The 22,655-nt window shown below is 33.6% G+C and overlaps 1 protein-coding gene across 4 annotated transcripts in view; it reads right to left on the bottom strand.

The window, feature by feature from the left end:
* The window catches only part of LOC145680853 (potassium voltage-gated channel subfamily KQT member 1-like), a 422,605-nt gene that overhangs the window by 92,751 nt on the left and 307,199 nt on the right, over positions 1–22,655 (bottom strand). For all 4 annotated transcript variants that reach the window (XM_081751981.1, XM_081751982.1, XM_081751983.1 and 1 more), the window contains one exon: positions 8,244–8,370. In XM_081751981.1, the coding sequence (XP_081608107.1) occupies positions 8,244–8,370 (127 nt within the window). The remainder of the gene's footprint in view (positions 1–8,243; positions 8,371–22,655) is intronic.

Genomic DNA, 22,655 nt, shown 5'->3' with positions numbered 1-22,655 from the left:
AGGCCTTACGTAATAGAAAGACTAGAAAGGATTGTATAGTATAGAGGATACCAGTTGTGCAGAATGCAATCCTTTGATGTAAGAAATTTGCGTTCGCTTTCCAATGGAGCCCATATGGTTCGGATTTCATATTAACTTATAGATTCAGATCTTATCTTCAGTGCTAACAAGAACTTAAGATTAAACTCCAAATACATTTATGATTATGGTAAAATAGATGAACTGAATTTTAAATATGCTTTGAAATTTTCGTGACACTTACCGTCAACATTTTGAACTAATTTATATTTTTAGAGTCTCTAACATACTGTCTATTACTTACAAGTAGTATGTGGGGTACTGTTAGGATTGCATGAGTCATTGTCATAAGTATTTGCGTCACTGTAGAACTATAATGTTACATGTGCTACTTAAGTGTATTTTGTTTGCATTTATAATACATAAATCATTGCAGAATACTTACGATGATTATGATACATAGACGAATGTTCTGTTCCAGCAGAGTAACAATTATCAATTATTATTGACAACGAACGAGATACTTTGTTTGCGCTATAAAAGCTTATTTTTTTTCTCGAAAACCATGCTTGAAAATTTATCCGAAGAATTTCACTTTGTACACCTCAATTAGATCTAACGTTTGGTACAGGTTTCATGTTTACATTTTTTCTCCGTTAAATTGAAGAATTTTATCACAGTGATAGTGCTGGATTGTATTTGGAATCCACCATATGGTCTAACTACTTTGTAAAACATCAATGTTTTGCACTGGCGGATCCACAAGGAGGGTAGTGGGGGAGACTTTCGCCGTCTTTTCATAGGCATATTTCTCTTTCTTTCCCATATTATATATATATTATTGCACTATTTGGTTAGATTTAAAACTCATCATTCCCAGCTTACATTAATCGTCCAGGAGGCGATACTTTCCCTCCAAACGACTCTCCTGGATCTGCTGCAATAACAGGATTTTACCAAGGAAATCACAATTTTATGTTTAACACAAAGTATGATGTCATTAAGAAGAATGGAAATTGATATGAAAATATGAAGACAAGATTAAATGCCTTATTCGAATAATAAATATTAGAGGTCTACAAGACAAAATTTATTTATATCATGCCTTCAATCGTTAAACAGCGTTTTTTCTGAAGGAGTATCTAAGAATTGCAGCAATCGTGCCAAAGGTTGATTTATTTATTACAATGTTGATGGGCAACAGTTATTGTTTGGCAACTCTGGCACGAATTTACTTACCACGAAGCGTGGATTTTTAAGAGATGCAAAACCAAACCAACACTTATGCACTGTATATTAACAAATGGCGTGCAACACCAAATTTGAAGAAAAAGAGGAAGGAAATAAAGATATCGTGCAAGAAGAAAAAGCTAGTAAAAGTTACCCCAAATTTTTACAAGACTTGCCTATTATGTGTTACTTCACAAGTAAAAGAAAAACAAAGGCGGTCGCTAAAAGATTGATAGAGAAAGGGGGAAAAGGAGCAATAAGCCGCGAAAGAATAACAAAAAGTTTTCCCTGCGTGCTCTTTCACACACAATTTATATTCTAAAACAATAACAGGATTTTTAAAAATATAATCTTTGAAATGCATTTTTTTCAAACAGGAGAGTATAGTCTCTAACATTTTAATAGTTAAAGAGCAATACGAATAAAAATTAATTTATTAGAACAGTAAATGGGAGGTACTTTAACTAACTTTGGAGGAAACTATTACATAATCTTTCATATTAATTTCTTGCGTGTTGCTAGTTAGAAAATAAACTATTCAAAATTAATTTATAGTCGAATAAAGGCACAGGAAGTCAATAAAGTACTTTGAAAAAGATAAATATTTCTAGTATAGTAGCTGTATATATTAGCGTAGTATTATATACCTATTAACCGGGCTTCGTTACTAAATTTAAATATTAGTAAATCTAAACTGCTTTTTTAATAATTTTATATGATAGATAGCACGCAAATATAATAATTTGTGGGTAATATTTGTCTGTTGCATTTGAATATAAAGTACATAACAATAAATCAATAATTAATTGATTATAAATCATTTCATTATTAGAATGGCATAAATGTCGATAAAATATTGCATGATCAAACTCATAACTATTAATATTACCATATTCCCTTATCTGTGAGCATTCTCTTAGAAAGGAATAGACTATTTTACGAGTATCATATATTAAAGAAGGAATATATATTTAAATTTAGATTTGATACATGTTAATTTTGTTCAAGATATTTTCTATTGTGTCTCATAATATTCACAAAGATTGGATGAATGAGTGTAAAATTTGATCAATCAGTAAATTTCACTTGAATTCATCTTTATTCATTTATATAAAGTTTTCATACATAAAAAGTATAGGGTTTTAAAAACTACTTATTAACAACAATCAAGATAACTATTACTTAGCATTAAAAATATATTATACTGGTGTTGTCATACAAAATATAATGTTACAGTAATTTTTTTACATTGCTAATTTGTTTCTATATTTTTTTGCATATGTAAAGTACATATTACTTGCTGGTTGCTACATATACTTTACAAAATAAATAATAAGGATAATGACAGTAACAATGATGGAAAATGCAACTAGTACTTTGTGTGTGTGTGTGTGTGTGTATAGAACAAATTAACTTCATAACTAAAAATAGCGAATAAGTCCATCCTCCACATGTTTGGAAGTAACAGGAGAAAATATCAGTAAATTTCTACTTTAAAAGAATAAAATTGACATTGTTAATCAAAGATTAATGCTTGCTCTATCTCACATTGTTGCTGCTAACATGATACAAACATATTACAAATACATCATCTCTTACTTTAAGAATTACACAAAGAATATTAAAAGTTATTTGTTCTCAAAAATTTTAAGCATCTCACGATCTGAATCACAATACTAAATTATAAATTTACTATTTGTTTTCTAGAAATGTAGTAATTGGTACTTACAACAGGATTAAACGTAAAATGATGAAACACCCATCTCCGAGTTTTTAACGTTACTTTTTAAGTTACATAAACTCTTTACGTTTACCAATTTCAAATGTCCACTAACCCTGGCAATTATACGGAATTAGAAGGCCTAGAGTTTTTACTATTAATGTACTGTTTTTTTAAACATATTTATAGAAGATATGAGAAATTGTTCGTACTTAGGTTCTTTATGTTCTGGCAATAAATATGTCTCTAGCGCGTCTGTAAATGAATTAATCCGTATATTTATTTTCGTTTCTTTTCAATCCTCTTAGTAAGAATTTTCAGAGCTTCTAAGCATCAACAGCACATGAATTAACGAATACTGTTTGAGTCAAATCAGTATATCAAGGGATTTTGAAGGTATAATGATCAGTAAATCAGTAATTTTGTGCATTGTCGCGAAAAGTAAATGTTAATACAAATTTAGTTATGTACCAAAAACAGAAACTGCATCATTTCTGGTGTTTAGAATTTGAACTTAAAGCAACTCTCTTATAGTATAAATTTTCACTATTTACAATTTTCTTCCTAAAGCCTTGCTTTAACAATTATTTTTTGATTGTATTTCTCCGTTACGGTTTAAGAGTTTCACTAATATCTATCTCTAGGTATTTGTAGTTGAAATACTCACTCGTTTTACTTTCTTCCCGTCCAATTTGTATGTTTCGTTCCAATCACTAGAACTTTTGACAATTTATTATTTTCATTCCATATTCTCCACAAATTATCTAGATAATTTCTAGTACTTAAAGTTTCGTTTTAGATTCACTACAAGAGAATCCCTATAAAGCGATTACAGAATAGCAGTTCTGTTTTTACACTAACGTATTGATTCAACCATGTAGACTCTTCTTCACTATTGGTATCTTATGAAGCGAACCATTAGTATCCTCAGTTTACTGGTCGGTGTTTTAGTTTCTCAGAAATGATCTGACCAATTTGGACTAAAATTAGGATGATTGATCAAATTTGATTTAAGGCAAAAAGGTCAAATGTGGTCAAGGCCGAAGAGTAAAAACACTATAATTCAAGAACAACTCAGGAATGGTTTAGACAGATTTAGACAAGAATCACAGCAACGACAATATATATTACGACGGTGTGATTTGTCATTTTGTTTTTTTTCCCTATCAGTTACAGCTGTTTCGGCTGATATCAGTCACTGCTAAACCCAAATTTGGTCAAAACTAGAGGTAAAGCCGACAAATATCTCGAGAATTAAAAATAAAATATTGAACAGTCTTAAAGAAGTTATGTATACTCAGAGGCTAGGATTAACTATAAAGAGAAAGGAAGGAAGAGAGTTAGTGAAGTACAGTCCATAAAGTTTTTCACCTACTCTCTGATCTTGCTCGTTGGAAAAAAAAAAGGAATAAAAGAACGTCAGTTAGCATGTAATTACATGAACCTTCATGCAATGACTAATTTCTTTTAACTTCAGTACTAAAAATCTTTGTGTGTTGAACTCTACTTCCCATTGTGAGTTCCTTTATCATCAATTCTCTTATTCTGTTTCATATATAGTGTGTGCTGTAAGTTTTTGATCTTTCTATCCCAAACTTCTATAGTACTCTCATTAAAGTATTCCAGTCACTCGATAAAAAGGGCTTTATTACTTCTTATTTTCCATAATGAAATTTGTTCTGCGCTTCTTTCGAGAGAGAATACGTGTCTCAGTGACAGAGAACTCACCTATGGAGCGAGGAGCCATTAGTTTGATCCAAGATCATATGAGTTTGTGGTTGACAATAAGTTCTCCCGTTTCCTACTTGAACCGTAATTGAAAAAAAAAAAAAAAAAAAGAAAGTTGTGATTCAGTATATAGATGTAAACATTGATGAACATTGTTCATATAGGTTATAGTGCTGCCACTTATGAACTTACGTTCTTTGAACTGACCTATCAAACCTTGTAATTAGACAAGGTAGTGGGATGAATTAACACCTATTGTGCTTGTGAGATTGAAATTGTTTCAGTTTTGTGCCGGGAAGTTGAAATAGTGAAAAGTATAAATTAAGTGGTTTGTATAAGGAACCGGGATTAGTTCCTAGTGTGTGATTAATATTCACTATTTTCTATTTTTTTTTACTTTTTTTTTGTTTTTATGTGTGAGATCTGGATTGAGCATTGTGTTAAGTATTGGTCGCTCACTTGGGAAATGACCCTGATTCCTATTATATTTAAATTGAATGTGATTTGTAGTATTTGGTTTTGTAATCTAATTCGAATTAACCTATTGAGTCTAAAGTTGAACTATAAATTTCTCTAAATTACATACTCAATGCGAAATAATAATAATAATAATGTTCTTTCCCCTTTCAACATTTAAACCGTGAATGAATGGGGCAATTTCAAAAAGGAATCGGTTCGTTAGTTATTGCTATATATACACACACACACGTATGTTATTTGTTTAGTTATAATTTTATTACAATAAATATCTGTTGCAACTGATTCCTTCCAATTTACAAATTATAAAACCCTTTCACCTAAGTCTCACTTACGTAACCACTCTGAAATGCAGTGTACTTGTCGTTCCTTTGACAAGATTGCTGCATACTTCAATTATACCACTAATTGTTCACTTTCCTCAATTATTAGTTTCTATTAGCTTAAGGAACTAGAACATAAAACCAAAGATTTCATTCTTCCCTTTCGACATTTTTTTAATTTAACTTCGTTACTACTATTTTGTTTCCGTACTCTATCGCATCTACCTAACATTTCTTCAGTAATCCGCAACTTTGTAGGACTTATTTCATGATCCAATGACTGAGCTGCTCCTACTGCTTATTATTCTCTGTATCTGTTTCTTTTAAATTAATATACTTTTTCACCAAATAATCTGCGTTATTGTTTTATTCTAGCCTAGAAAACTAATTGAGTAACATTTACATTATTTATTAAGCATTACAACAGTATTGCTGAGACAGTTTTTGATACTGTAAATTAGTAATAATAATAATAATAATAAGTTCATAACGAGTACTATCAACTAGAGAAAATGGATCACTATACTGTTTTCCTTCTTTTCATAATACATTACAATGACAGACCAACATTTATAATACAAGTGTTACACAACACATCAGTTTTACCAGTTATTTACACAGTGTGACTTCTTATGAAAAGCTGAAGTGACTTCTTCATCGCTCACATTCGTCTATACTCGATTTACTAAGTTTATTTGACCAATCCAGATGTTAACATAGAACGATAACAATTCTAGAATTATTTATACACTTTTAAATATTGATCATCATATATATTGATCAACCAAAACATTATGATCACCTACTTAATATTTGGTATGTCTATTTCTGGCTGGCAGGACAGAAACAATGCTGTTTGGTCGGTATGGAGGCAATGGAGCCTTGGTAGGTGGCTGCAATGCATGGCGCACCAGATTGACACATGCAAATTACTTAATTGCTGAATTGCTGTAAACTTCGCAATGAGCTCTGATTTAACGTTAAACGAAATCCCAAAAGTGTTTGAGTTAAGATCGGGTGAGCTTGAGGACCCCTGCAGCAACTGAAATTCACTATTATGCTCCTTGAAGCAGTACAAAGTTGACGTTATGATAAGGAACGTTGTCCTGCTGAAATATATCACATCGCCAGTGGAAACATGACCAACATGAATGCATATCCTCATGATGTTCGATAGCTAAGAGCCTCATTATACCCTCCACACGCATTACTGGACCTATTAATGAACATCTGAATTTATCCGAAACCATAATGTAGTTACTACTGACCTGTCGTCCTACAGTGCGCATCACTAGCAGCTGTTCCTTTGAAATACGATAAGATTATGAGCCGGTCATCGAGATGATTAAGTCAATATTCTGATTCATCAGACCATGCAACACTGGAACATGCCATTGCTCGGAAGTCCAACGTTAGCTCGGTAGGGGACTACGGGCAGGTGCATATTCCAGTCGTAGTCGAAGATGCCATGCGGTTAACGTTGGTGCACTGTGGATCGTCGGCTGTGGAGGATTATATCTAACATTGCAAGGAGAATTTTGTACTGAGACACGGTTGTACTTTGACCACTGTTGAAATCTGATGATAATTGTGCCACAATTTGCGCCCTTTCCTATTGTACCAAGCTCGACAGTCAACGACATCCGATATCTTTCATAATGTGTGGCTGCCCCATCTTGTCGTTTAGAGTTGGTTTTATGTTACTAATCACGGCAGCTTGCGAATACGTAACAAGACGCGCTATTTCCAAGGTCTTCCGCTCATCACAATCTGGTCCCTATCAAACTGATATATCGTCGGCCTTCCCCATTCTACGCATAATCATTACACTGACAAATCAAGTGAGATCTCTGTCACCAACTGACGAGAGGTTCTGTTGTGCCCGTGACTTTTACATCGAACCAACGATTACGTTCAGAAAGTAGCAGGTGGCCATAATGTTGGCTTATCACTGTATATCGAACAGTTTTTTTCTTTCCTAAGTTAATAAGATGTACTGTTAACAGACAAGTAGCACACTTTGCAAAAGAAAATCGGACAAGGATTACTTCTTTGTTCGTGTAGCTGACTGTTCTAGAACACACACGATCTGTTTGATTAACACTACTTGATATCTGCTATATTGCGACAGACACTTTCATTTTGAGCATATGCCTTCTCTCCTTCTCTCTCTCTCTGTAAATGTGACAGGATAATATGAGGCAGAGAAGCGTGTTCAGAATAGCGGCGAAGCGGATTCACCATTCATTGAAGACTAGAAACACAACACGAGCTTCTGCAATCCTATGTGTAGTGTGTGTTCAAACATATGAGACAAACAGGTATTTGGAAACAAAACAAACTCGAGTTTGACAACAGTCAATACACATAGCTTAACAATACTCATATACAACAAGACGAATACGGTTGGATCACATGGGTGATATTGAGATATGGAAAAATAAACACGTGTACATAGCTAATACAGTTGCTGTGTCTACACATAGGATTAGAGAAAGGCTACTGGAATCTATATATAGTAATTAGCCAGTTAAGAGTAAGCCCATTGAAGCAAAGCCTTTCTTTAGAATAATTTTGAAGTTCTGAATTCTAGGAAAAGACAGATGGAACTTTGACCAGATCATGCAAGTCAAGTTCTATATGCAATTCGTCATTTTTATATTCCTGATTTTTAATTCATTTTAAGCATACTTCTACACAGGGACAATTTATATTACTAAGATACTTTTAAAAAAGAAAGTACTTACCAATAATACAAATGGGTTTTCGGATAAAACGTAACCTCCCCCAGAATCCCATATATTTCGACCTGCAGCCAGCAGACCATAATCTTACTATGTACTCTACGCCAAAAAATATAACCAGACATATTTCCTGCCAAAGAAAAGGAAAATATACATTAATGGATGTTCATTTGGCAACAGTTTGGATTACGCATACAAATTTTATTACATTAGGAACTTAACTCCAGAAATGCCAACTAGTTGGAATTTACAAAATTACGAACATATCTTCGGGAATTTGATAAACTTCACAAAGCATGGGTAAAGCAATGAATAATAATAATAATAATAATAATAATAATAATAATAATAATAAAGCAATGAATGAATCCAAATTAACACTCATTGCTGGGGAAAGACAGCCGAGATCATCGTGTATTCTTTCCTTGAACAAAATAATGCACGAAATATAATTCAAAGCTGCTAAAATGTATAATATTGTCGTCTAATGCCTACTGTTTGGAGTCTATGATATATACATTAAATACAGATGGATTATGACAACTCATACAATTCAATAGGGACAGGCATTTTCTATAACACTTACTTTATTATTATTCATTATGTTTATATCATTTATGAGAAATGTATACAATCTGCTCGAAACGTTCAATTATATCTAGTAATATATTATTTGGAAGACTTAACCTAAAATATTCTGATTTTTTTACTCAATTATAAGCTTCGTTGTAGGGCTATCCAATAGACAAACTGGTAACAAGGAATAATAGGTATCTTGTACGGCAATATATATTTTATTTCCAACCATTTTCAAATTGAAATTGTACCACTGTTAATACTCTGTAACTAAATATGACTGATAATGGAAGTAGTTAATAGAAAACAAAGTGGAAGTTGAAAATTACAGAAAGCAGAACTGTCAAAAACACACGACACTGTGTACAACGCATTCGCCGATTGGAGTAGAATAAGAGAAAATACTTTAAATCAGAGATTTATATACTGAGCAACTGTACCTTCCACGTTCACATGTCTTTAACCTCTGTCATTGAACGGAATGGTTTAGAGACAAAGTGATCAAGGTATTTGCTTGGTCCTATAATATAGTTCTCTTGGATGCAAGTTAGTGCGGTGGGGAACGACCTCGGTCGTGGTTTGGAGCCTACATTAATAGTAGGTCCTATTTTTCGTAATCTCGAGTTGCATAAGTATGAAAAACACAAACTGTGGCTGATATTTATATTACTTTCTGTCAAAGCTTAAAATGTTATATAATTCATTATCAAATGTCCAGGTTACAAGGGCGCCGATTTCTCTGTAAATTTGGGGGGGGAGGCACTCAGATGCAGAAGGCATATACGAGGATTTTAAGACAATTGCATTCAAATTATGCCAAATATTGTATATTAATAAATATAATGCGGGGGCCCACAATGAGCTTTGGGTGTCCCAAGCCCCCCGGATCGGCGTCCTTGCCAGGTTATAATAATATTTTTGAGCAAAGGCGGGTATTAAGAAGTTGATTGCACTGGCTGGAAAAATGTAAAACGCATGAGCAAATGTATCATGCACATAAATACAAATCGTGTAGCAGCAATCTCACCCGAACCATCCCAACTAAATAAACAATCTTGAGAAACTAGGTGTTGAACACTCCATTCCACTTTCTAGGCCTTGTTTAAAGGAGACAACCTTTGGAAGTTTCTATTAGTTTGATCCTCTTGTTACGTGGTCATCTTCCGTATCAATTTTAAATTCAACACTTTCAGTTAAAATGAGCTTAATTTGGGGTACCATTTTTAGTAGTATATACAAAACATATCGTGAAGATTGCAATGAGTAATTCTACTAAAGGATAATTGTTACACGAAATAAGAGTATCTTAGAAACTGCATGAAAACTATCTAATTGGTAGGTAGTTATATTACAGACTGCAGTTACACGTTAATAAGAGTAAAAAGATTATGAATCGGATTAGAATACCGAGAACGACTTAAAACCTGTCCAAGACTTCCTCATTTTTCTTAGTGTATACTTTATGCAGCACAAAAGCCTTATGTAGATTTAACATGTCTAATACATTTTCGTATGTTTTCTTTTTGCTGGGGGCCGCGGTGGCTCAGTGGTAGAGCGTTTACCTCTGGTGCTTGGGGTCCCGGGTTCAATCCCAGCCCCGCCAAGTGGACTTTGTGGAGAACAAACACCGTGTGCGTGGGTTTTCTCGGGGTTTTCCCGTTTCCTCCCACTTTCTTCATTCCACCATTTCATTCATTACGGGTACTCATCATCACCGTCTCTTTTAGCCTAGCCGGCATAACTGTGGGACGTAAAACTCAAAGATTTCATTTCATTTCCTTTTTGTTGTTGCTGTATTAAAATCAATTGTGCAACTGAAATCTGGAGGCCTGTTTTATATGACAATATACATATAATTTTTCAAACGGGTGCTTGCGCTTCGGGTTTGTAAATCACACAACGACAGATATTCTAAATTAGTATATATATGATAGATCAAAGAGGGGAAATCTCCGAGAGGTGTCAAAAACCAGAAAGGAGGCACAAGCAAGTGAAATAAAATGAACTAAGAAATTATTTTGAATTCTAAAGAGACAAGATTCTCTTTCTTTATCACGATTTTCTGAACTCTGTGTTGAGCAAAACTCGAACAATTAAGATTTTGGGTCTCCATTTCAAATATGTTCAGCAATATTGGCCAAATGAAACAGAGAAAAATATTACATCATAATGATTATAATCAGGCGTTTGAAACATTTGAGAATGATTTGAGTGAAAAAAAATTGAAAATGACTAAATTGTTTTGTAATTTATATAAATTCAATTGATATAGACGCTTTCTAAATTTGTTGAAAAGAAATTAACGAAAATATCAAACTCCACGTTATTTAAAGAAATAATTCTACAAAATTAAACACTTGTAAACATGGATTATTATTATTATTATTATTATTATTATTATATGGCACAGAGCTAAAGAACTTGCTCGAATGAATGTCGTGACAGTTTTAGAATTGAATAGTGTCACAAAATGTATTATATTCATTGGTAAAGCTCATAGATTATCTGTGTTTTCACATCATGAGAGTATAATTTCGAAGTTTCAAGGCAAAATTCCAAGAGGTGCTTGAGCCCCGGAGCACCCACACAGTCGAGGCCTATGTGTCGATGCATCTAAGTTTTGTGTGATGTGCTTTGTGTTCCTAATTTAAAACAATTCCATCCAAAGCCAAACATACGAACTAAAAGAACTAACCTTAAGGAGCACTACAGTGATGATTCACCAAAGCTTTAAACATAACTAAAATTGGTTCTAACGTTCTCTAGGAGATACGTCCTATAGGTCGAAGGAAGCAAATAATAAATTTAAAATTATTAATTTTGACATAATTGTGACAAGTAATATAGGGCATATACTATAAACTCTAGGACAAATAATTGTTCACTGCAGAAGCAAAAAACCTTGAAGTTATGCTTCTACCCTGAACATCAGAGGAGAGTTCCTACTACTAAAGACATTTTACGAACTGAAAAGATCTATAGCATAATGACATGTTTGCGGATTACTTTTCGTTGAAACTAGGTAACTTTTTTTTTACATTACATTAACAAGACAATGCAGTTTTTAGTTTATTGAGAGTACATTAGAAGACGGTAACTAAAGATTTTATTTCAAAATCTTAGGTAAAATTTTGTGAATAATTATAGATTCATTTTTTCAAATTAATTTATTGATTAATTACAGATATAGTAAGTTTCTATAACTTATATTCTCGCTATGATGCGAACGTACAAACTAAAAACCCAAAGTCGACTTTTGTCAGAAGAATAACTTCAAGAGATCTGAAAAAGAATGAAGCAAGATGAAAGTAAAATGGGTGTAGCTGCAACTCATGAAGTAATACTACGGAAACGTCTAAACAATTCTTCAAAAGTTTATTCTCCCCTTATAATTTTGCTGATCGTAACCAGTTATCTCACCCATTTAATTGTGACAAACAAATAAAGGAAAATACGTAGGCAGATAATTTCCACATAGGCATCAACAATTGTACGATAACCATCAAAAATATGTTTAGGCTGAGTGTTGATTTTCCTGAAGTAAAAATTGCCACCTTTCATTCAGAATCTTGCAACGTCTGTCGAAAAGGACGGATTCCTTCCACAGAACATTCATCATGCAAATGAAACTGGTTTAAACACTGTTTCCAAAAAGTTCCAAAAGTTTTGTCAAGATCGACATGTTACAGTCATAACTGTCTGTTGCATGAATGGGTCTAGGGATTTCAGTTTACTTGCTTAAAATTTTCCAAGGAAACGAATGAAACAGGAATTACTTGAATAGTCATCAGTTAGTATTGTAGCAATAATGTCGGATTTTGGCTTCATAATCTCAAATACTTTCCCTACAATTGTTACACTATTTCCAGTAATATATGCATTCAAATTTGGTTTTTTGTTCATTTGGAACAACCAGCATCTCACATTGCTGTTCAGTGCATAGATTTTGCAAGGAATATTGTATTGCAATGTTGACTTTACTTCCACATGTTACCCACAATCTTCAGCCTCTGATTCGAACTTTATTCTGCTCTCTGGAAACGTACTATTAGGAAACTTGCGATTCGTGGATAAGAATTCACTCATCACAATCATATCAGAGTTTCAAGTTGCAATTGTGTATTCTGAGGCTTATTATATGGCTGCAACCGTTGGAAATCCTGTGCCTGGCGTAATGTGGTGGTGTTTCACAAAATGCAGATATTTTCATTGATACAATGTTTTTTGCCATCTACTGTATCAATTCTCGAAACAGTCTGAAAACTATTCTAGTAATAGTTCTTGAAACGAAAGTATTCCTTATGCCGCAAACAATGTAAGAAGTCCTGAAGTTGAACAATGAGAAGCTTACGGTACTGTTCAGAGAATACCACCTCTCTCAGATCGCCGACCATTAGTTACGATTCTTCGACCATCAGTCACACGTTCAATACCAAACTCAAATCAACTGTCGGAAAATCTGAAATATTATCATCATCTTTTAAGGAGACCGTCTTAAAAATGGAATTGTTCAGAGGCTACAAAGAGTCCTGTCAAACAGGAGAACATTAAAGGTGTGCAAAGAAAACATGAAAAGCGCTTACAACAGATCAAAGAAAAATGATATATTACATAACTGTCCATCGTGCAATAGCATCTACAGTAATACTCGAATAGAAGATTGGATTAAATGTAACACATGGAAACCTTTGTTGGATTAGCAGTAAACATTTTACGAAGGAACTGAACATTTTGAGTGACGAGTTAAAATTTTCTTAGCGCGTACTTTTGCCCCTTCACATTCGTACTTTTGCCCCTACATACAGGGCAAGTGAACGCAGTTGCATGTTTTAGTTTTTATAATGCTGCATTGCATCTAATATTTTATATATATATATATATATATATATATATATATATATATATATATATATATATATATATATATATATATATATATATATATATATATATATATATATATATTAGATGCAATGCAAATATTCTGTGCTGTAGTGCTGTAAGCTTCAAAGTTTTAAATGCAAGTAAAAGTTTTCCATTGTAGCCATCATTTTCAACAATACAATTGTTTGAAGAAAACTTGCATACTCTTGCATCTCCTTCCTCTATTTTTATTTTTAATAAAGGCAAACAAAAACAAATAGGAAACATAATTTGAAACTAATTAAACAGAACCAGTTGAAAACAGAGCGATGTATATACCAAAATATTTTATTAAAAAATCTTTGAGCTTCACAGTCTACGGGTTCGGAAAATTTGATTTAAAGTAATATTACAACATAATTAAGTACCTTGTTTTGTTCCCCCTTCCTGAATAATTACGCGTAGTAACTAGATTGACAAATATGAGGACAAAGTAAATAAACAAAAATAAAAAAGGAAACACAAAATAGAGTTTACCTGATGACATCCACATAAAACGCACACACACAAAGAAATAGATGGGTACCTGTATAAATACAGGAGGCTTGTATAAACGTTTCATGCTATCTGAAATCTCGTCACTCAGCGAAACAAGCCAAAACGGCAGAAAACTGATAAGGTTCGTTCTGTTCAAAATTAATTTCCATTGAGAACGGATCAGTGGGAAAGGGGCAGAGGCTCGTAAAATTGATCCCCATATCCCTCCCTGAAAAATCATTCACTCACCCACGCACACACACATACACATACATGAAAGAAACTCCTGTATTCCCCAATCCGAAGCATTCTCTTAACTAACCACCTATGCTGTCCAAATGGAGACTATAAACGTACGTATGATGATGCTATGTTATAATTTTAGCTTTCAAAAGACTGACCAAATATTATCCTCATGCTTACTAAACCATTACAATGTAAAGATAAGCAAGTCATTTTACGTACTTTTTCAAAGGGAAACTTATTTAAAACAGTCTAAGCAGAAAAATGGGCCAGTAAAATGTCAATTCAACTGACATTCAAAACGCAAGAAATATAAAACGAACTTTACAACACACTGATTCTAATTAGGTGAAGCAACCAAAGGAAGGTTGTCAATTTGGTTGGTTCCGAAATACTAAAAGAATAAAAACGAGTCCTGAAGAAGCTTAGTAAATCAAAGTAAAATGTATTAAAGTTATATTTTCTAATACATTTAGATGTCTAATTGAAAGTTTTTGGTTTCTGACATCAGTGGCGTACACAAAATTTCATAAAGGAGAAGTTCAAGCTCAGTTTCAGAATTTTTCTATACATATCTTAATAAAGTATGGCAAGTGTGTATTTTTTCATAATATCTTGTTGAAGGAGGGAGTTAAACTGGAAACTCCCCTTTGCGTACGATGCTGTATTAGATAGATGTCTTCGTGAACTGTGAAAGAGCTCCCTCGTAACTAAGCGGTTAGATTACACGCCTTCGGGGCGTGAGACCGGGATTTGGTTCCCGGCGTGAACTCATGCGGTTCGAATCTGAAGTTAAGCTGTAGGTCCACGTCTTATAGAGCCTCACTGTTGAAAAAGAAGCTAAACAGAAAATCAAATCAACTTGAGAGAACCGTAAAGTGTATTTACTAAAAACAAAAATAAAATGAACGATATACTTTGGAATTTGGGGTAGGTTATGGATTGCCTTGATTGATTGAGGGAGTAATGGAGGTGTCAGCAACGTGGCCGGTTGTATATACATAATATGTGGACCTATAACTTAACGAACCACATGAAGTCCTGTCGGAAATCGAACCCGAATCTACCGAACGAAAACTGGGAATGCTAACAATATAGCTACGAGAGATCTCGTTTTCAATATGATGTTCGTAGGGTAGGACAAACCGGAGAGATTTGTTAACTTATTAGTACTGTTACGAAGGCTATGATAGCAGTGGATTGAATACTGTCTGCAGAGGTAGACTGACCCGCCAGGCAAATGCCTGATGTGCCCTTCCTTTATGGCGCTCCTCCCAAAAATCTACCTAATTAAAATAAAGTGAATACATCTTGCTGAAATATTACATTATATTTCTGGAATGCACACTAAACAATTGGAGTATCTTATGAATCTCTGTTGTTCAAGATTAGAAGGTGCGTGCACGGTGAACGAATTTGAAGTTGGAGTTGGAGTTGCAGTTGCAGTTTCTGTAATCAAACATCGAACTAAAAGAAAGTTTTCGTTTGAAGTATCTTTATCTCAAACTTGCCTTATGTTATAGCTAACACGTTATTACAGACAAAATGTGACATAGTATAGCAACTAATATCTATGACATAGTACTTCCCTTTCCGACCAATTGGTATGTTACCTCCCCTTTCTTATTTCGCTCTTCTAATTTCTGTATAATCGCCCTTTTTATAGAGACAGCTACCCCTGTCTGTCTGTTAAATCAATTATACCACAATCTACTCATCTAAATTTCATTAATTCAGCACAAGTAAAACGAAAATAAATGAACAACGGATAACAGCATCATTTAAGATTTTGCTCGGGGAGAAGACTCCTCTGATGCAAGTAGATTTTACATTTTCATTTGTATAATATTGATTAAAATGAATATGACTCGTTTACGGGGGTCAATTCTCCCCCTAGAACCCCAAATGACGTCTTGAGTCAATAAAAAAAATTACTTTCGCACCTTTTTGGCTGGTGTTTTCGTGTGATGAAAAAGCTTCATCAAATGAAGCAATGGCACAACGATAACTTTATTTTGGAAACACCAAAATATTTAATTCAGCCTGATATTAATTTGTATGAAAACAGAATCAAAAGTTACAATAGTTTCAAATGATTTCAAGGTTTAAGGTAATAGCAAAACCACTTACTCTTTCCTATGTCGGATATTATTATTCCACTATCAGGTTTATGCAATAGAAGTAATTGCAAAGCAGTAGATTGCTGTTTGCAGAGAAGTAAGCCGGGATTCCCGAAATTCCAACTATTTTGTAATATTAACCTTATAATAGGAATAAGTGTACAAATTTTAAATATAATTTATTCTGATATTGAATTTGGACCCCATGAAATAAATTCCTGTGACGTCCCTGAGTATTTGGTACATGTATTCTATTATAATTATTATTAAATGAAAGTAAGTGGTGGAATATGTACACTTGTGTGTATATGTACAAGTTTACTTTTTACTTTTCATTTATTTAATTCTTGTGTAGCAACTGCTAAACTAATTTAAATTTATGTAACAAGTTATGCATCGTGTAGCAGTTTCTACTGCGAAAGAGATTGTTTGTTTTATTGTTTCACGTGGACATTATTATTATTATTATTATTATTATTATTATTATTATTATTATTATTATTATTATTATTATTCAGTTCTGAATCGGTACTCTCCTCTCTCGGACTCGAGAAATAGACTTACTTGAAATGGACTACAGGTTCGCAAAGTAAACCTTCATTTTTATGACAAACACAATAAATTAATTTCATACAAGTGCTCATTTCATAACTCATATTGTACCGGATCCAATTGTTCTTTAAACATTTCATTGAAAAACAAGTCTGTAACAAAACGAATATCTCTGGGCTAATACTATGAAACAACCAGATGTCATTTCTTAAACCTCTCTTCGGAAAGTTCGAAACAATTACGAAAAATGAAAGGCGCAGAAAATAGAACACTGCTGAAGTTGTGCGGTTTTAGTAGTAATCTCGTTTCCCGAAAGTAAATTTAGATATTGTACTTCGAAAGCTAATTGAGGCGCTTTATTTCTAGATACAATAAAATGTCAACGTGTACATGGTCTCTTTCTGTTCAATTCTACAGTTAGTCTCAGAAATATGTTGTGTAACCGCCTGAATTGAATTGGTTTGTATAATTGAAACCTTAAAAAAAAAAAAAAAAAAAAAAAAAAAAAAAAAAAAAACCACCGGAAGGAAAATGTTGGGTTTTCGGACGATTACTTTAACTAGATGCGAGATCGAAATACTTTATTTTTTTTTTTTTACTTTACTTTCGAGCGACGAAAGGAGAGAAGAAAGTTTGGTGATAGTGAAAAGAAATCGAATTCTAAATTTCAATGTACTTATATGTTTCATGGCCCATATATATGGAAAAAGTAATTTTTCGAAATCTATTCGTCTGTTCATCATGTGCACTCATCTAGAGGCCCTACCGTTTAGCTTATCTCAACCAAAATTTAAACTTAAGGTTTTTATGTGATCCACCAGACGGGGTTTCGAATTTTCTTCCTACCCTTAAAAATAATGGTAGTTTAAGGGTTAAAAAGTTGCAATTTTCTCCAAAACTACTTAACGAGTTTGTTTATATTTCAAACATCAATTTTCTAAAAAGAACCCCATACTGTGATATAAGTAGTTTTTTTCGGACAATTTTCTCAAAAACAACCCAGACGATTTTCTTTATAAATATTTCATTAATGACATGAAAATGTGGCGTAACTGATTTGTCCTGAAAAAAATAAATACGAGGGTTGGTTTATTCTTGGTGTTTTCTGGACTATTTTTTCAGAAACAACTCACGCAATTTTGTTCATATTGCATAAATAAATATTTCATTAATAACCTGACAATATGACATAACGTATTTGTGCTGAAATATCTACGAGGGGTAGCTATTCTCGGAGATGCTTTTCTTTCGGACGATTTTCTCAATAACAAGTCATGCCATTTTGTTAATATTTCAATAATATTGTACAGTATTAGTAACTCTATAATATTGTGTAAATTTTTCCTTAAGAAATATATCACAAGTGGTAGTTTTCTCTTGAGGATAAGTTCATTTTCAAATTACTTTTTTGAAAACGAAACAGGTGAGTTTGGTCATATTTCATAAATAAATAATTAATAATTCTATAATATTGAGTAAATTAAGAGTAAATCATAAGGAGTGGTTTTCTCTTTGAGAAGAGTTTATTTTGAGACTACTTTCTCAGAAATAACATGGGCGAATTCGATCATAATTCATAAATAAATATTTCGTTATTATACTTACGATGTTGCATGTATCACTCCGATGAGAATATCTGCAAGAGGTAGTCTACTCTTGAGGTTTTTTTTTTTTTTTTTTTTTACATATTTGTAAAATATCACTCATGTGATTTTGTTATTTTGTAATCAAATATTTCATTAATAACTCTAACATACAGCATAAGTTATTTCTTATGGAAAAACCTGAAAGGGGTAGTTCACTTTTGGGAATGAGTTGTGTTTTGGTGAAGTTTTTCGAAAACATTTTAAAAAGTTTGTTCGTATTTCACAAGAAAATATTTAATTAATAACTGCAGCACAACATAATTTAGTTTAAGGAATTGGAGCAAGAAAGTTTAGTGCGGTGGCCTGTATCTTTTATTTTTTTGAAGCGCACACAACTAACTTCAGCAAAAAACAATATAATTACAGGTGCGTGTCATTTCTACTATGCAATTTTTCGTTTGCATCCCATTACTAGGATTTTGTGTAGCAAACTGCGATGCGATGCTGCTTTGGAAAAAAAAGTTGATATACGTATGCTAATGTCCAACAAATTATTGAAACAGTTTCAACAAGCCTTTAGCAATATCTTCATTGAAATTTCAGAATGTGATAAGTCTACCTATCATTGTGATAGATTCTACAGAACGTTCTGCAAAAAAGTTTATTATTACACCAAAAATTGCAATTATTATTACACGTTTCTCTTCAATCGTTAAACACAGACACGAAAGGTGATGTTTGTGTGTGTGTCTTTTATACTTCAGATAAAACAAATTGTGCCATTCACTTGAGGAATTCAATATGGCGGATCTAGGAGGAAAGGAAATACATTTTTAAAAACCGCTGAATGTACACGCATCAAGCTTGATACATGAAGATTTGATATTCTATATAGTAGAGAAATATATATTCAAACACAGTAGACAAATATGTTAAATTTTACGAAATTTGGAAATTCCAGTCCGAAGGGCAAGAGAAATACTTCCTCCGAAATATTGGACATAAAAGCATTCAAGTTGGAATTATATCTATAAATATTTCCACGAATTCTGGCAATTCTACTCGTAAGGGCTGCAGAAATTGTAACTGATGAAAGTTATGAAAGTTGTAAGCCTAACTAAAAAAATATAACTAGACACGTGAAACTTTAAGTGTTTATTGAACGTTCATAGTATGTCCTATCAAAATTTACTGTTAATGTCTACTTTTCCTATGTTCTTGCAGGTAAAGACAGTAGAGTGAGTGACTTTTGAAAAAATGAGAAACTGAAGGCAAGGGTTGTTATTTTATACTTCCATAGGAGTTTAACACAGAAGGATATCCACGTCGACATGGTTACTACATTAGGCAATGGCCCTTCTTATGTCACAGTAAAGAAAAGGAGTGGTTGGCTTTAGGAGGGCGAGAACCAGCACTGAAGATGACGCCCGACCAAGGAAGTCCGTTGAAGCATTAACGAAAGAAAACATTGACAAAGTCCGTGAAAGTGTTATGGTCTTCAATGTTACTGTAATAAATTGACTAACTTGTGTGTTACTTTGAACCATTGGATATAAAGTCTAGAAAATTTGGTTTATGGGAATACGAACACCTCGTTTCTTTACATAAAATCATGAAATTCCACTGTGAATGTAAGGAAAACCTATTATGTATTAGAATGACTGTTTTATAGAAAGGCTATGTCCGTCTGTTCGTCTGTCAACGGGCATCAGAGCAACATAACGAGCGGGAAACTATTGTTGATGTAAAGTCTACATCAAGAATAAGAGATTTTGTTTGCCCTTTTTCACTACTAAAACCGAAACTGGTTGAAATCTACTAACTACCAGTTTCAATATTGATCCTCATAGTACAAAAGCGATAATAAAAATAAATGGGTTTTTGATATAAATTTAATGTCCAAAAATAGACCCTGTCTCTGTTTTTATCCATTTATTGCTACCGAAAGTGCCAGAATTGTAGAAAATACCATTTGAACTTTCAATTTCGATCGTTATAGAGAAATATTGGCAAGAGATAGCGAGAAATTATTTTGTGTGGATTCAGTATTCGTAGAACAGATGCCATCTCCGCCCTTAACCCCTATTGAAATTGGAAGTGATGATAGAAAATTACTACAACTCCCGGTTTTAATATTCATACCTACAGTGAACAGCGGTAATAGATAGCGAGAAAAGTTTACTCGGATGTGATTTTACTGTCTAAAGGATAACTTCCTCTGCTTTCTGGCTCTACTGAAACCAGAAGTTGTATTTTCATGTCACTTCCGGTTTTAGTATTGGATTTCTAGGGAAAAGATCTATACGTGTAAAAGATAAAATTATTTTACTATAATAAATTAAATATCCTGAGAGAGTAGGTTTCGTCTCTTCCCTTATCAGCTTATTGAAACCGAAACTGATAAATCTGTTACGTCTGGTTAGAATATTGGACCCCCTATAGTTTGGAAGTAGTCCTCCGTAGTTTTACAATGATGTGAAATGCAACTAATGATTGTATCAATGTCTCCCATGTCAAATGAATCAATATTATATGTATGATTTCGTATTATGCAAATTCCTCTGTTCATACATATTTTTATTTATTCGTTTCCTTCTGCACTAATCATTTATCTCAAAATTCCATATGAACGAAACTATGGCAGTGATATTAAATAAAGACATACAGTGGTTGATTCACTTATATTGAGCCGAATTTAAATGTGCCACTTACCTAGGAAATGTCATGTTTCCACCATAGGTTGTGTTCGATCTGCAGGCCATCTCTACTGACTGTCCGGAGTTGGGAGTTTCCATTGCAGGAGACTGTGCTTCAGCTGGATCCTCATTCCTCATCACAGGCTTTCCCGCAGGCCAGTGACGGTGCGGGCTCTACGATGCGACAGGTAGCACTTGATGAGTTTGAAAGCACAACAGCCATTGGGCTGGCACTTGGACTTTGACAGAGATGTCAGAGAAGGAAATTCCTAGCTTCCTGTTTCATAGGGCGATAGAATTCCAGCAATGTTTTCGCCATGTGACTGCATGTCTTGTCACCTTTCAATCTCGTTCACGTATTGTCCGTATAATGTTGGGAATTCATGATGGTACATTTCAGTCAGGATATGAGTCTGGTAATACGCAGCATTGATTTTGACATATCGCTACATCTTCCCAAGACGCAGTTTTCCTCTGTACATTAAACCGACTACTATCGTAAACCCTTTTGGGAAACTGTTCTAACTGCTCGGGTCGGTCTACTGGGTTCAGGACTGTGCTGCGAATTTCCACATAATACAATTCACAATGGCACGACCTACGAACTTGAAACATTTCTACGACGCGCAACTTTGTGAACTTAGCATCGGAAAGGGCCACAATGAACCCCCTCCCAGAATCTGTTCAGTTTTGGCGGTATCAGACTATGCTCGACCACACTGCTCTACTACAGAGAAAAATTCGTTCTCCGGACAGCAGTATATTGTACAAATATACGGTATCCTCTTGCTTGCTATAGAAATCAGTACGGAGCATACGTTATTCATATGCTACATAGGCACTGCCCTTAGGTGTTACATCATGTCGTTGCAGGATGTCTGACATCAAACAGTTTTCCGTATATCACATGCATATACTTATGTTACCTTCGTCAGCTATATGTTATATATGTCCATTTGTATGTGAGATCCTGACTGCCTACATTGTTTCATACAGAAAGTACGTATAGATGGAACACTTATACAGAAAGTATTATAGAACATGCATTTCCAGTTATAGGTCTGCTGTACGTTGTCCAAGAAGTACAGGAATTAGCATGTAACCTATCTTTTTAAGTGCGCCACCTACATTTTTTCTCACTGTACGTGACTAACGAGATACTGTTGCTTACCTTGTGGCAATGTCATGATGAGTTGCGCATGTGCAGTAAAGTTTTACATTAACTTCAGCTCAAGATAAATG

This window comes from Thermobia domestica, chromosome 3 (genome assembly GCF_964235325.1).
Source record: "Thermobia domestica chromosome 3, izTheDome1.hap1.1, whole genome shotgun sequence".
Lineage (NCBI taxonomy): Eukaryota > Metazoa > Arthropoda > Insecta > Zygentoma > Lepismatidae > Thermobia > Thermobia domestica.
This window is presented reverse-complemented; position numbering and strand designations above follow the sequence as displayed.